Below are 14,333 nucleotides of genomic sequence, written 5' to 3'. Positions count from 1 at the left end.
CTTTAAAGAATATTTAATTCTGTTTGCTGGCTCTGTTTCTTGATTGAAATTTAAATACTCACCCATCACATTATTCTCTGACAATTTATTAAAAAAATGGTTTTTAGTGCAGAATAATTACATGATTGCATCAGTTGGAGTCTCTTCTGTGCAGTTTAAGCCTGATGTCTACAGTGGTGCCTGAGAGGGATTAAATGGCTGCCTGGGATGGCCCAGAGGGGGTAGCAGACTTCATCAGTGGCAGTTCTCACAAAACACTTACACATGAGATTATTCACAGTGCTTGTCTTCGTCCATTTGCTGGTCCATGGAGTCCGAAATTTTTCTCCTGTCGCATATGCTAAAAAATGTGGTTTGATTGCTCCTTTCATCTGTGCAGTGTTGGGAGCAGTTAAACAGGGGAGTTGGCACTGTCATCTCTTCTCATTATGCTACAAATCTCTCTGACGCTTCACTCCTCTAAAAGCATATCTTCCCTGAAAAGTGTCTGTCATGTGCTAGTTACATTTACCAATGGGCTAAAAATGCAGGAGAATGGTGGGGGTTTTAATATTTTCTTTCTCTGAAAATGTAAAAGTGATTTTCAGCAGAAGTCTTGGTGACTGTGGAATTAGGATTCCTTTCCCCCATCCTTTCTTGCATATATCAAATGGGAGAAATACAGTAAACAGGATGATACTAAATTCCTTGGGAGGCAACTCTTTCCCTCCTAAGAAACGAAAGGTGATATTTGTCCTTGGGAGAGACAGACATTAAGCTACTGAACGCACTGAAGCTCATATAGGTCCAAGGATCTTTGGTCCTGGAAGATATTTTGAAATTGGGGGTTTAATTCTCATCTTCATTAGGAATCTTACGGTTAAAATGACGTTGCATGAAAATATGCATCTTTCTCCCTGTGCTCTTCTATGAATTTCTGACCTGCGTTCCCTCTTTATTATGACTTCAAGTTATTTGTTTACCATGTACAATGTCGTCTATTAGTAGAAGTCATAACACTGGGGTTTATACTGTATATAGCAATATGTGTTGCTAATTTATATGCCTTAGATGCTGATAAAAATACAGATCAAAAGTAGTATTTCATTCGTCAGGGAACACAGATCAGACTGTGTTGATGGAAGCCTGCCCTAGATTAATGAATGAAGTATTGACTCATTAGGAGGCTGATTCAGAAAATGTTTTCTTCCCCCCCACCCCGAGTTAGGTGGTGTGCTTGTTTGCAATGTCAGAACATTTGCAAACAAAATATGGATTATCCCTTTCCTAGGATGAAATTATTTGTGCTGTTTGAAATTTGTTGATATTTTTCACACTCAGTGAAAAGTAGCTGGCACATAGGCAATTCAGACAACAGAGAAATGCAGAGATGGAGTAGGCTTCATCAGGAACAAAATACATAGGCCAGGCGAAGGAACATATTTGAAATGTAGATCCTTCCCTGCAGTAGCAGGTGGGGCAGCAGTGCCCAACGTGCCCAGTACCTGACAAGACTCCAACGTGTATTTGCAGCAGCCAGCAAAGCAATTTACTTGTTATATGACTCGTTGGTTTAATGAATGAAATGTGATGAACTGTTTAACATTGTGAGAAAATATTTTTAGAAAGGAAAGAGTTCGGTCAAAGGTAACTCCCTCCCATGAATTCAGGAAATTATTTCATGTATTATTTAAGTGCATGAAATACATTATTTAAATACTCTCTTAGCAATTTGCTTTGACTGGTTCTGGCAGCAATCTCTTGAGGAAGACAGGTGCATTGTCATTCTTACTGGAAACTACCTCTAATAATAGTATCTGTCAGACTGTTACTTAGAGCAGCGATCTGTTTTTCAGGCTTCTATAAGAAACTGAATTTCAGTAAGTATTTGATTAAGCAATATAATTTATAATTCTTTTTTAATTAAATGTACTCTGTGTGTGTTTGTGTTTTCATATGGTGTTAAATTATTTACTGTGGAGGGTACTAAGGCTTTTGGTTATATAAACAGTTATGTACGTGTACACATACACTCAAAGTGTGTAAAAATGCTGCAACTGTGAATTAAAGGATTAGGAAAGGTGGTGGTTTTCATTGTTGTAAAGTTTTTAATCTTTTTTGTGGTTTGTGGGTTTGGGGTTTTTTAATTTGTTTTGGTTGATTGTTTTACAGTTAAAGAATCTGAGTTTAGAAGAATTACAGATGCGATTAAAGGCTTTGGACCCTATGATGGAACGAGAAATTGAAGAGCTTCGTCAGAGGTACACTGCAAAGAGGCAGCCTATCCTAGATGCGATGGACGCAAAGAAGCGGAGGCAACAGAATTTCTGAGTTTGTTTTACTTTCAGACATAATACTTTGAGTCAATGTGGACACTGGTAACTTTAAGTCTGAAGGAATTCAATTATGAGAGTTTTCAAAAACCCAATCTTTTGAATTTTCCTTCACAAGCAATGACAATTGGAGCAGTGAAAGAACTTACATGCGGTGTTCTGCAAAGGCAGTGAAACACTTTGCCACTTGTTTATATTTTCAAACATTTAATGTAATAGAAGTTTCATCTGTTATTTCCCAGTCTTTTTCAGGTGTATGGTGGTAACTTGGTGTTGTACATGAGGAGTTGTGTTTTGGAGCACCTGGAACGATTTCTTGATTGTGCAACACTACGGAGCCTTATGTTGCAATATATTTTCCTCCCACATAGTAGCATATTTATTATCTAATCTTTGGTTATCCTATTTATTTTATGCCTGTTTTCTTTTTTTATTAGGAAGTATTAGGATAATATTGTGGCAAGCAGAGCCAGATTGGATAAAATCGGTCTTGTAGTGTAATGAAAAGAAGCTCACCACTGTATTATCTTTTAAAACTCCAATTTCAGCAAGCCACCCCAGTTCAGGACAGCACTTGAACATGTATCTAGCCCATTCATATCAGTAGGATTTAAGCACAGAATAAGTAATAGGCACACATGTTTTTCTGCTCTCCTGAATCAGGGGCTGTGGCTGCAGTTGAGCAATACAGTTGTTACACTACAGAACATTCTTTTAGAGAGTATTTCTGTCATCTTTACGCACACTGAATGATCTCTCATTAAACAAGAAAACAAGTGCCTAATCAGTTTTGATTTTTCTGTTATTCAGGAGAAGCAATACTTGCAGTCACTCCTTCAGTGTAAATTTCCAATTGCTATTGCAATTCTGACCAGTATAAACCTCTATTTTGCGCCATAGTTTTATAATGAAGTAACAGCTACACTTTCTGGATATGTGTTTGGTTCATTTAGGTTTTTTATCATTGTTTTGAGAGGAGAGGGGAATTGTTAGTAGTTTGGGTTTGATTTGGTTTCACATTAACGAAGGGATAGTAATTTAAAAGCCAAAGAAAATAAATTGAATACTTATATATAGTAAGTACTGAAAAGAAGCAACATTTTTCCGAGGGGTTTGTCCTGCAATCGCTAAACATTCAAAATTCCTATAGTCTTCTATGGTAGATTTTGGGGAATCAGAAATGCAGGACCAGCCTCTTAGTATCTTTTTACAAATTCTTCTGTCTGGTTTGTATTGTGGGATATCTAGTAGGTAAAATTTACAACATTGCAAGAAATATTTCAGACTTAGCAGAAAATGTGATCCACTTTCTGAACAATCTACTGTGTTCTGTATTGATATCTTTACTATTGTTGCCTTCTGTGTAGATAACTTTACTGTGATAGTCATACTTCTTTAAACAATACAGCTGAAAAGATCTTTACATTTAACCTTCAGCTGTTAGACTTTTAATGGTGACTACTGTTGGGCATCTTCTGTTCAATGTTTTCTGGAAGTTAGTAATCATCTCATACCTCTTAACATTTACCGTCATCATACGTGGACCATTTGGATGGAACAGTGCAGATTTTGGAAATGGTGCGTTATATTGTAAAGCTTATACAAAAGGAAAACAGAAGTTTTTACAAGCTTGGCACGCCACGGCCATGCTGGGACCACGCTTGGGTTTGAACTCTGTGCAGCCATTGTTCTTGTTGTCGTTCTGTGTGTGTGTCTGCGTGCACGCCACACTCTGACAGGGAAACCCTGGAGTCGCGTAGATTTTAATTGTGGTTGTTAGGACATCCTTACACTCAACTCCTCATATTTCTTAAAGTAATGACCATCCCTTCCTTATGAAAGAGCAAGAACACAGAAGATCCTTTAAAATTACTTTAGGCAAGATAAAACGCAGCTGGTAGTCTTATGCCTTTCATCTATACAATGAAATGATGGAAAGTAAAAAATGGCATAATCGTATCACCAGGTCATTGGATTACAATCGTAATGCAGCAAAAAATAACAGCACCAACCTCCCCCATTAGTATGGTTCTTATTTATTTAAAATTAATTTCTAATTCTTGAACTTTCTATTCTCAAAAACTCAGATGTGTGGGTGTACTTATATTTGTGTAGGTATACACACATATATATATGCATATCTATATATACAAGAAAAAATATGAAACAGATTTAAATCATCAGGAGAGGAACCTAGCTTGCCTTTTCTTGGTGTGCCTTTTGAGTGAAGTGTCATTGTCCAGACACTCTTGCTTGCATCATTAGCAGCTTTCTTTCCTCTTACTGTCTTAAACTTTTCCCACCAAAAATGAGACTTTTATTTTGCGTAATGTGGCTTTACAGTGTGGTAGACAATGTAATAAAATGATGACAGTTTTCACATTTTGTTCATTCTGAAGACTTCAGTAATGCAGGGCACTAAATACGATTTGCCAGTCCAGAGGGGCTCCAGTGAAGGGCCGTTTTAGACTAGAGCTGTTGTAGTCTGACAGGTCTCAGAAAGGTATCAGAAGATAAAGGACGTCCTTTCTTCACTCTGATCTGTCTGCATAGAAACAACTTGAATAAATCTTGTGCATGTGCATGCACACGGGTATGGATTATATATGCAGGAGAAAAATCTGAAAGCCATGGAATGAAATCAAAATGTAAACAAGCTACTTAAAATAGTTTCTGATACACCATAAACAGGGTAGATGTAGGACGGTTGTAACCAAAGAGTACTTTCACCAATTAATATGAAATTAGTGATGTTGCCCTTCTGATACGATGCACGCTGCAGTCAGTGTAAGAGCTGTCTTTGGCTTCAGAAGCCAGTGTGTTGGGCTCTAAATTACGTCTAAGCGTAACACACAGAAATAGGTTTTATACTGAGATGGATAAAACTTATTTTTTCTTTCTTCTGTTTATATAAATGAACCAAATCATCCTTGTGGATGACTACACATCTCTACTGGAGGATGAGCATCTCTGTAAAGGAAAGCCAATAGTACAATGAATAAGACACCCTAAAAGCAAGCCTTGCAGGAAATCTGCTAGAACTACTGACAAATTAACCTTCAGCAAGATTTTAACCAAGCAATTTCTTGTTTGCTTCTGACTTTGTATGTTTAGGTTTAGTAAGTTAAAAAAAAAAAATTAAAAATCGAAAAATCGTCACTTATAACTAAACATTTGTAATAAAAGCTAATTTTTCATGTATAATTGTCGTCTTGTTGTTCCTTCTAACTGAAGTGAAATTATGTTAACAGTAACTATTAATGTTCATTTCCATAGTCATCTCTCATGCTTTTATTTGCTTTCTATAATACTGTGAGCCCAGCTGTGAGCGCAGAAAACCGTGTCTCTCAAAGTCAGCTCTGGAAGGGATTTTTCCAGCTCAAGACATTGCTGCAAGCTCTAGAAGTCTGAGGGTCTCAATGGAAGAGTATCAGGCCAGACTAAGGACAGAAATCCTCAGCTCTTTGTGGAAGTCCCTCTCTCTGTAATCTAAGGTTGCTGAAGGCCTAACCCTGAGAGAGCTGAACACCGCCCAAGACACTGGAAGTCTTCACAGACATCTTTACTTGGAGGTACTAGCAGGCATTAGCAGCTGTAGGTGCTGCCTTGATTTTCTAGTGTAATGAGAACATTAGGTAATGGATAGGCTTAACTAGGAAAAGTGAATACATTTAACGTCTCAAATTTGATTCCATAGCCCATTTATTTTCTGGCTTTTAAAAATTATTCTCATAAGAATTTGCCCCCGAAGACACATTAGTAAAAGGGATTCATGAACAAAACTCCTTAGTGAACCATGGTATGTTTGAAGTGACAAAAATCTACTGCTAATCTAGATTAATCTGACAATTATTGGCTATTATTTACTGTTTATTTACAGCAAATACTAGCTTGCCTGTATCTGCCTGGGTATGTTCAGGTGAGAGTGCAGAGTGGCTCAGGCTGCTTCTCCGCCTGGTGTGTTGAACTTCCAAATACAAATCTGGCTCACGATGAGTGAATTTGCGCGCACGTAGGTGCGAGAGCCATGGTCACCGTTAGTAGGCGCTGGTGCTTCCAAGCAGAACGTGTGCTGTACGGCTTCTGTAAAGCACTTAGTGTGCACGCTGTTTTGTCATGTGGTATGATGAGGGTTGCGTTTTCTTTTCAAGTGTATATGTGGTTATAAAACTAATTAAAAAGATGTTATGACATGAGGAAGTCTTTATTTCTTTGCATTCATAAATATGAAGGGCGCCAGCTTACTGTGGCATTTCTTTCTGTACTTCCTAAGGCAATGATGGATGTTCTGTAATGTCGTACAGCTGGCTGGGAAATTGGCTTTGGGATATTTTTGTACCAGGCTGTGGTGCAGCAGTGCTATGCCCGCTATTGCCAGTGAAAGATTTGGAGAAGGCAAGATCTGGGTAGTGTGTGGTGTTTCTCACCAGTGTGTTGTTCCTGGTGAAGTAATGGCTTAATCTTTTGGGGGAAAGGCAGAATTACATTGATGGTTCAGTGTGAAGTCAGTAGGTTGCACCTGGGGACTTGCCCTCTGACATTTGTTTTGAAATACCTTCTCATAACGTGCATTTCTCCTCCCTGTTTAGCATATGTGGAAAAGGGACTACCATTTACGTGGTGTGCTCTCATCCTATTTTTATTTGGTTTTGTTATAATTTGTTAGGGTTTTTTAAGAGTACTTGAAAATTCCCCACATTTTGCTGCTTCTTTTCCCCCTGCTCAGGAAGATGACTGTGGGCATTACTTTTAAGAGTATCCCCTGAGCCAAGTGTTCTTGGGACACTGGGCACAAAGGCAAAAGCCAGCAACAGCTTTTATTCTCTCGTACTCAGAGATCACTGAAGTAAAGTCTTGGCTGTCCTGTTTTCCCTTCATTTGAGAATATGGGATGCTGAGATTCTAACCAAATCTTTCAGAATATTTGTTAGTCCCAGACAGACAGGTACTAGATACTTTGTTCCATTATTTGCTTTACCGGTTCTTCAGGACAGATTCATGCTTAGTTTCACTAGGCCTTAGAGAGTCTTCTAGGTTAGAGAAGAGCTGTATTTGTTAGAGAAACAGGAAGAAAGAAATCATTAAAAATATTCTTCAGGAGGAAAAGAAAAAGCATATGGCCCTTGCACCAGGCCAGGTCGCTTATGAGGCTGTCTGTGGATGTGAGGGGAAAAAGTGTTGGCTGACAAAAGCAGATCAGGTTGTCATCCATGTAACTTAACTGATCTGCATCACTGTTTCACATCTGATTTTCTTCCATTCGTGTTTATTTTCTTTTCTGTTTGTGCTTTATTTATTCAGTGGCCACTTTTAAAGATAGAAGGTTTAGTTGTTTCAAAATTTTATAAGTGGAAACATACCATAGCAGTGCCAAGTAAATAAACATGGGGAAAAAAAAACAATCAAAGGGTGGTGTTTTCTCCTTCCTTCCTCCCTGGCTCCTTTCTGGGGTCGTGGAGGGTTTTGGCTACGGAAGATGTTTGCCTCTGCACGGAGAGGATTTCTGTGCTCTGACCCTGGGCAGACATGGATGGAGGTGGTTTCATCAAGAGGGCTGAATGAGCTGGGGACCTACTCAGGATGTCATGTGTGTTGTGCCCTGCTGGGAACCACTGTGCCCCTCCTCCTCCTCTCCCTCCCTGGCTGTCGTGGAGGCACTGAGGCTCCTGCAAAGTGTGAGGAAGCAACACAAAGCGGTGGGTACCGCTTTGCCTCTGAGAGACTTGGTGTGAATCTGGAAGCTGTTGATCAGCGTCAGGGGAGCACTATGCTCAAACCGATGCCTGTGGCCTAGGAAGCCTTGCAGAAGCCAGCTCCTTGTCTCAGGGACAAGACCATGACACGGTGGCAAATGGCTTTTGATGCAACTTCACTTTGTTGGCAGGACTGCAGCATGGCCACAGCGCTTGGTGCAGATGCAGGCATGCCCAAGCCAGGGTATCTGAAAAATCACGTTTAACCCTTGGAAAGGAAAACGTTCCTTGTGTCCATTTTTATATTGAGGTACAAAAAATGTTTAATCGGCCTTAGGAATCTATCTCAGTGCAGTGGAAGAGTCTGTAAAGGCATCAGCTAACGGTCACTCTGTGCCCTACACCAGGGCATTTCTTAGTCCAGTAGCACTATCCCTTGGTCTCCCAAGTTCTTACGGTAGGCACTAGGGTTTGACTTTGCTAGAAGTGATGGTGGGAGCAGGAAGTTTTCGTACACTGTAGGCAAATGCTCAGAGTTCTTGCCTGGTGCTGGTACTTGTTTAGTGCAAAAAGGCCACAGAAAATTCAGAGGGGATAAACTGGGCAGTAAGCAGGGAGCTACTGGGAGCCAGCAGCAGGAAAGCACTGGAAGGAATTCACTAATCTGATTCCGGGCTCAAATGGTGGTTTTCTGTCTATCACAACAGGGAGAAATGTTAATGGCATCTACTTGTGCACTGCAAACCCCAGCGACCTTCAAAATTTTTTTCTTTAGGTGTTACAACTTCAGAAATCAAATTTGTAAATATACACAGCCACATGCTAATGTATCTGGATATATTTTTCTCTGTCAGATTAAACCGTGTGTTCTTTGCTAAAGACCTGGACTCTTCTCCCTGTGGATATTTCTTCTAAGGACAGGTATTTTACATTACAGTATCTCTCCCTAGCCCACTCCCAGAGAGAAATGTAGCCCTCCTAGTCCTGTTTCTCTCCTCAGGGACAGTATTTGGAGCTGAGCAGTATAATTGTTCTTTCTCTGTACACAGGTGTGCGCAGACACACACACAGACACACCCTCTCTACCTCCTATTCATCCTGTCACTCCCTCGATGTCACTGAAGGGACCGATCCATGAGCAGATGGCCGTGGCCCTCTGTTGTTTATAACACTGCTTTTTCCCCTCTTCAGAACTTTCTGCTGCTTTGTGCTCCTCCTGGGCTTCCAAAGCCTGTGTGGTTACTGTTAAGGAAAAATTCACAGCCAGTACATCAAAGAGGGAGACCAAAAGCTTTTCATTTGATTTATCTGACACTAAGCCTTTAGTGTGATGCATCAATTGATATTTCATTTTTATTACAGTACAATGGGGTATACAGGCTTAACAGCAAGAGGTGTCCTTTTGATCTCTGATCGCACATGGAAACAGGTGTCATAGTCCAGAGATTATGGAGGTCAGAGATTATTTGAAGAAGGATTAAGTAGAGTTACCATTTTTCTTAGCAACCATATCCAAAAGCATGAGATTCTTTTTAAAATGCAGGCCTTGTTTCAGTCTGTAGATAAGTTGTATTTATTTGTCATAGACTAATTTTCCCCGCTGAAACTATGGAAGAAGACTAGAATTTTTCGAAGTGTTTTGTATTAAAAAATGCAGAAAAAAATCAAACTATATACTTATAAATGCAATTAATAAAGTAACTTTCTTCTGAGTCTCCTAAAATCCAGGAAGAGTTTTGTTTTTCCTGTTAGTTGATCTTTACAGAATGAAGTTCTTGAGACCATCCAGAAAATGACAGGTGATTGTGTTAATGTTCAACACTGCACTGATTCGTATATACTTACAGTTGCTTAATCCAAATCCGATTTACCTCAACAAATGCGCAGAAGTCTCTGATACAGTAAGTACCCGTTCAGTATTTCAATAAACACAGCTGAAATATTGTTCTGACTCATTCCAAGAGTGTCTCTCATCCTGTTAAACTAATTTCTAATCCTAGAAACAATAAACCAACCAAAAGTAATTTGGTAACCCACTGTGGGTGTGTGCTGGAACACGTTGATAGAATATATACCTGTTGTGTTTTTTCAGCTACCTGTCCTGCTGAGGAAGCACATCCACTGCTGATTGCTCAGCTTGTCTAGAAATGCGTTAGCTTTTGGGGCTGTTTATATTCCATGACAGAATGTGGCTGAAACCGATGGCAATAGTGTTGTATTAGATTCGATAAACCTATTTCTCCTAGTTAGTGTAATTATAAGTCCGAGTTAGTGTAATAATAGCCCCCAAACATGGAATTATTGGGATGAGTAAGGCATTGAGGATTTCTAGGATCATAGCACCAGCAATACAGTAGCCCTGTGTCCCAACAATTTATGCAGATTTCTTCCAAAAGTGGGTATAAGTTTGAAGCCTTTTAAATGTGGTTAACATTGATTTATTCAGCCCATCAACTGACACAGTTTTTATACATCTCATAGCACTTGTCTTCAGTTACTGCCTCCACAAAAAATATGACAGTTAGGTCCTAGCTCACAGCTGAAGTAGGAGGATGTCTTATTTGCAAAGTGTTTGACTAATATTTTATTTTGTAGACAGATGCTGAGCTGAAGTGTTTAGTTCAGCTCTTAGCTGTAGAGCGAGGAACGACAACAATTCAGTCATGTTCAAGAAGAGATTACTGCTGTGTTTCTGAGCCGTCTTCCAGCTTCTGTCCTGATCAGTGGAAAAGCGGCTGCCCAGGCCAAATGGGCGCCGTGCTGCAGCCCCACACAGCTGCTGTGTTCCCTCATCCCAGCAAGTGACAGAAGCTGCGTGGCCTTTCTTTCCCAAACTACTATGAGGCTGCCAGACTCATGTTTAGAGCTCCCTGTTGCTGACCCAAGTGAGGGGAGGATATGCCTAACACCCCTGCCTGTGTGAAAATTTGGGAATCTAAACTTTGGGAAGCTGGTCTCTGATCTTTGGTCCAAGTCTCCCAACTGAAACCATGCAAGACGTGGCTGTCCTGTGCCCTTTGCAAGGAAAGAGTCTGGACACTCTTCCAGCTGCAGCTTTGCTTTGCATTCAGGTTTCTTCTTCTTCTTTTCTGGACTGTATAGGATTAATGTTTTATTTAAAAACCCCAGAACCCAAGTAGATTAATCTTTCATTCACCATTGCTTTCAAAATTAATCTTTCATTCACCGTCCCTAGCAGGATGGAGAGATGCATTTTGCTTTTTTAATTGTGCTTTCTCAGGATGGAAAACAGTCAAGATGTCTTGTTTCAGGATATGTCAACTGTCCGTCAAAGCCTTTTTCTTCTCTATCCTTGTATGTCCAGCCTGACCTTTCTGCATCTAAAGGGATTCTCAAGAAAACCAAATGCACCGAGAAACACCTGCCGTCTCCTGTTCCCAGCACGGCTCTCGTCTCCTGGCGTGTTAAATGGGTCAGTGTTTTGAGGCTCCTGCCAGGTGTGAGGAAGCACATTTGTGTTTGTGTGCTGCTGGATGGGCCAGCACTGTGCAACAACTCGCATAAAGAGGTTTCTTTTGTGCTCTCCAGCACTCCCCTAGTAGCACTGGTGAGAGTTCCACTATGCGTCCAGTTCACTGTAGCTGGGGAACGGGAGAGCCAGGAGTGGGGCTGCCCTCGCTGACAAAAGTATAAGGAAGGTTTGGGGCATTTTTGCCACCAAAAGCGTAGGTTGGAAAAAGCATTTCCAGTACCAGAGCTGAGAAGTCCCATGTGAAAACCAACTGTCACACCTGATAGCTCACCTGCCAGGCTGGATACGAACGGGTCTGAGAAGGAGCTGCATCCTAACTTCAGCCACTTGAGATGTTCCTGTTGTGAGGGCCTGCCTTGCCTTGCCGCTGACTGTGCAAGAGAGAGGGAGAAGCATAAGGGGTGATTGGATGGGGATGACCCACTCTTCAAGCAGGTGCTTGCAAGGCAGCCTCTGCAGGTTTCAGCTGTCATCTTTAGAGTGTGCTCCCACGGGGAGTACCAAGAGCCACTTCACCCAAGAAAATAGATCCAGGGCTTGTTCCTTTGGGTTTTCAGGGTAGGGATCAAAATCTTAAAAAAAGGATGACACTAACAGCAACAGTAGGAAACTGTGCCTTGGTATGGAAAGAAGAAAGAAAGAAACAAGACAGAGAACAGATTTTTCCAAAAGCAAACCACACTTTTGATGTGTTGTATTTTGCCGTACTTGGAAAACCTAACGTATGGAGGTGATAGCCCATGATCTGGAGTGCCTAGCCACTGGTACAATAGAAATAAATCTGAATTTACTCAGGAATTAAATGGCTGGTCATTAAAGGGGCTATGCTGCGGTGTCAATGTTCAGAACATTTCCTAGAACAGGACAGAACATGTATCTCAAAAATAGCACAGTAATGTAAAAGGACAGTTTCCACTGAAAGTTGGTGGGATTGACATTCCTAAGTCAGGAACTCCAACCGCTCATTTTGCTGTGTTATGGCCCCATCACGTCACCCGTTCATTGTATGTCATGGAGGCTGCAGAAATAGCCACGTCAGGATATGGCAATCAGATGGAGAGGGTGAAGCAAGAGGTACAGGACTTGAGATGGGCAGAGCAGTGGCTGCTGGTAAGCAAACGGTGATGTTTGCGTACCACTTATCTTCCAAATGTGATAAAAGTTTTCTTTGAAAGTCAACAATGTAATCAGTGGCACAGTCTGCTCAGAACTACACAGGCTTGTGCACCACAGAGCACCTGTGCGTGTGGTGACAACAAGCAGATGTTGGACCGTGCGTCTGAAAGTGGGCAGCTCTCTTAGGGTGCTTTAGATATATGGAAGAAATTGGCAGATTTATGGCAGACTTTGTCCAGTCCCTGAAAAAACTTAGCCCTGTTTATTTCTGAACAGGGATCAGTGGGAAGCCAAACTGAAAGAAAAAAAAAAAAAAAAAAGAGGGGGAGGTGCTGATGTTTCTTCTACAGTTCTGTGAAGCTGAAGTGTTGGATTTGTGCCACTGCCTCCTAGAGCCAGATGCATGCATTTATCCATGTGAGGACTCAGATGATTTAGAGTTATGTGTAAAGGGGGCGGCGATGTCAGGCAAACAAATTTCTGCAGTGTCCAGTGGGAGGTCAGTTTGAGTCTCAACACCTGTGAGATGATTCTCCATCCTCTGTACTAGCAGGAGAAATAAATACCAGAGCCAGACCTTTGCCAGCAGTGTCGTGCTCTCTTGGGAAACGCTTTCTAGAGTGTTTGGAGGTCGCCTCCTCCAGTTGACGACCCATAATTTTATATATGAGAGGTGAAGAGATCCACAGCACGTAATGAGGGTGATGTTTCTTAACGACTTCAACGATTGCTCTGAAGGCACAGACATTGTGGCTGTCTCTGAATCAACTAAGCAGAGAACTGTTGCTTTGAATGATGTATTGCCTGTTGTTGCATTGTTAACCCAGTAAATTATTCTCAGATGAGAAACATCTTATTTTTTTTCCTTTTTTTTTTTTTAAGGAAAAAGACAAATTCAGTAAAAGCTGCTTCAGAAACTGAATGGGAATTTCTTCTAGCCCTGCCTAAATAGTGGGCAACTTGAAAAGAAGTTACAGGAGATCAAATTATTTTCTGGTGTAACTTAATGGGAAGTCAGGTGCATAAATTGGAAAAAAAAATGAAGAATAATATGATGAGAAAAGAACAGTTCTGGCACAACACCTCACTGAGAGATATGAGTGGTGACTGTGGGTTGAATGTTGTTTGAAAGTACCATCAAAGGTAGATTAAAGTCAGGAGTACTGTGAGAGGAAATGGATAACTAGCACAGCAAGAGCAGTTACTCCAGGGGCTTTCTGCTGCTTATATGTGCACAGCTGGGGCCTGGAAGGATGGGGGTTGTTTTGGAAGAGATGAAAGGTCATGTCAAGTTGATTTAGTGCCTACAAGTGCTATTGGTATGTTGCTTAATCCCTAATCTGTGAGGCAGAGAACGAGAAGTTTGCACTATTTGCTCGACTGAAAAATGTGGGTTCCCCACCACAACCACAAATTAGGAGCATTTCTAAAAATAGAAATCCAGGCTGATCTATATGTTTAAAAGAATCCTATCTTCACAGTGAGATCCAGGCTTCTCGTCGATTATAATATATACTCAGAATATCCTGAAACTTAAATCAGTTCTTAATCCCTGGCGAAACACACTTTTTAAAATGCATTTAATTTCCATTTTGTGGCACAAAGCTGAGTTCTGGAGTGTGTTAAACACTACTGGGACAAGAAATGCAGTACAAAGAGCACCAGATACAGTAGTTCCCTGCAGTCTCATAACATTCTGTACAAAAAGGTACAAATACT

The 14,333-nt window shown here is 40.7% G+C and overlaps 1 protein-coding gene across 2 annotated transcripts in view; it reads left to right on the top strand.

Moving 5' to 3' along the window:
- STK3 (serine/threonine kinase 3) overlaps positions 1-6,508 on the top strand; it is a 134,244-nt gene extending 127,736 nt beyond the window's left edge. For both annotated transcript variants that reach the window (XM_086465236.1, XM_086465235.1), the window contains one exon: positions 2,152-6,508. In XM_086465236.1, the coding sequence (XP_086321362.1) occupies positions 2,152-2,310 (159 nt within the window). In that variant the 3' untranslated portion in view covers positions 2,311-6,508. The remainder of the gene's footprint in view (positions 1-2,151) is intronic.
- Positions 6,509-14,333: the final 7,825 nt, after the last annotated feature.

Source organism: Leptosomus discolor, chromosome 5 (assembly GCF_034619465.1).
Source record: "Leptosomus discolor isolate bLepDis1 chromosome 5, bLepDis1.hap2, whole genome shotgun sequence".
Lineage (NCBI taxonomy): Eukaryota > Metazoa > Chordata > Aves > Leptosomiformes > Leptosomidae > Leptosomus > Leptosomus discolor.
This window is presented reverse-complemented; position numbering and strand designations above follow the sequence as displayed.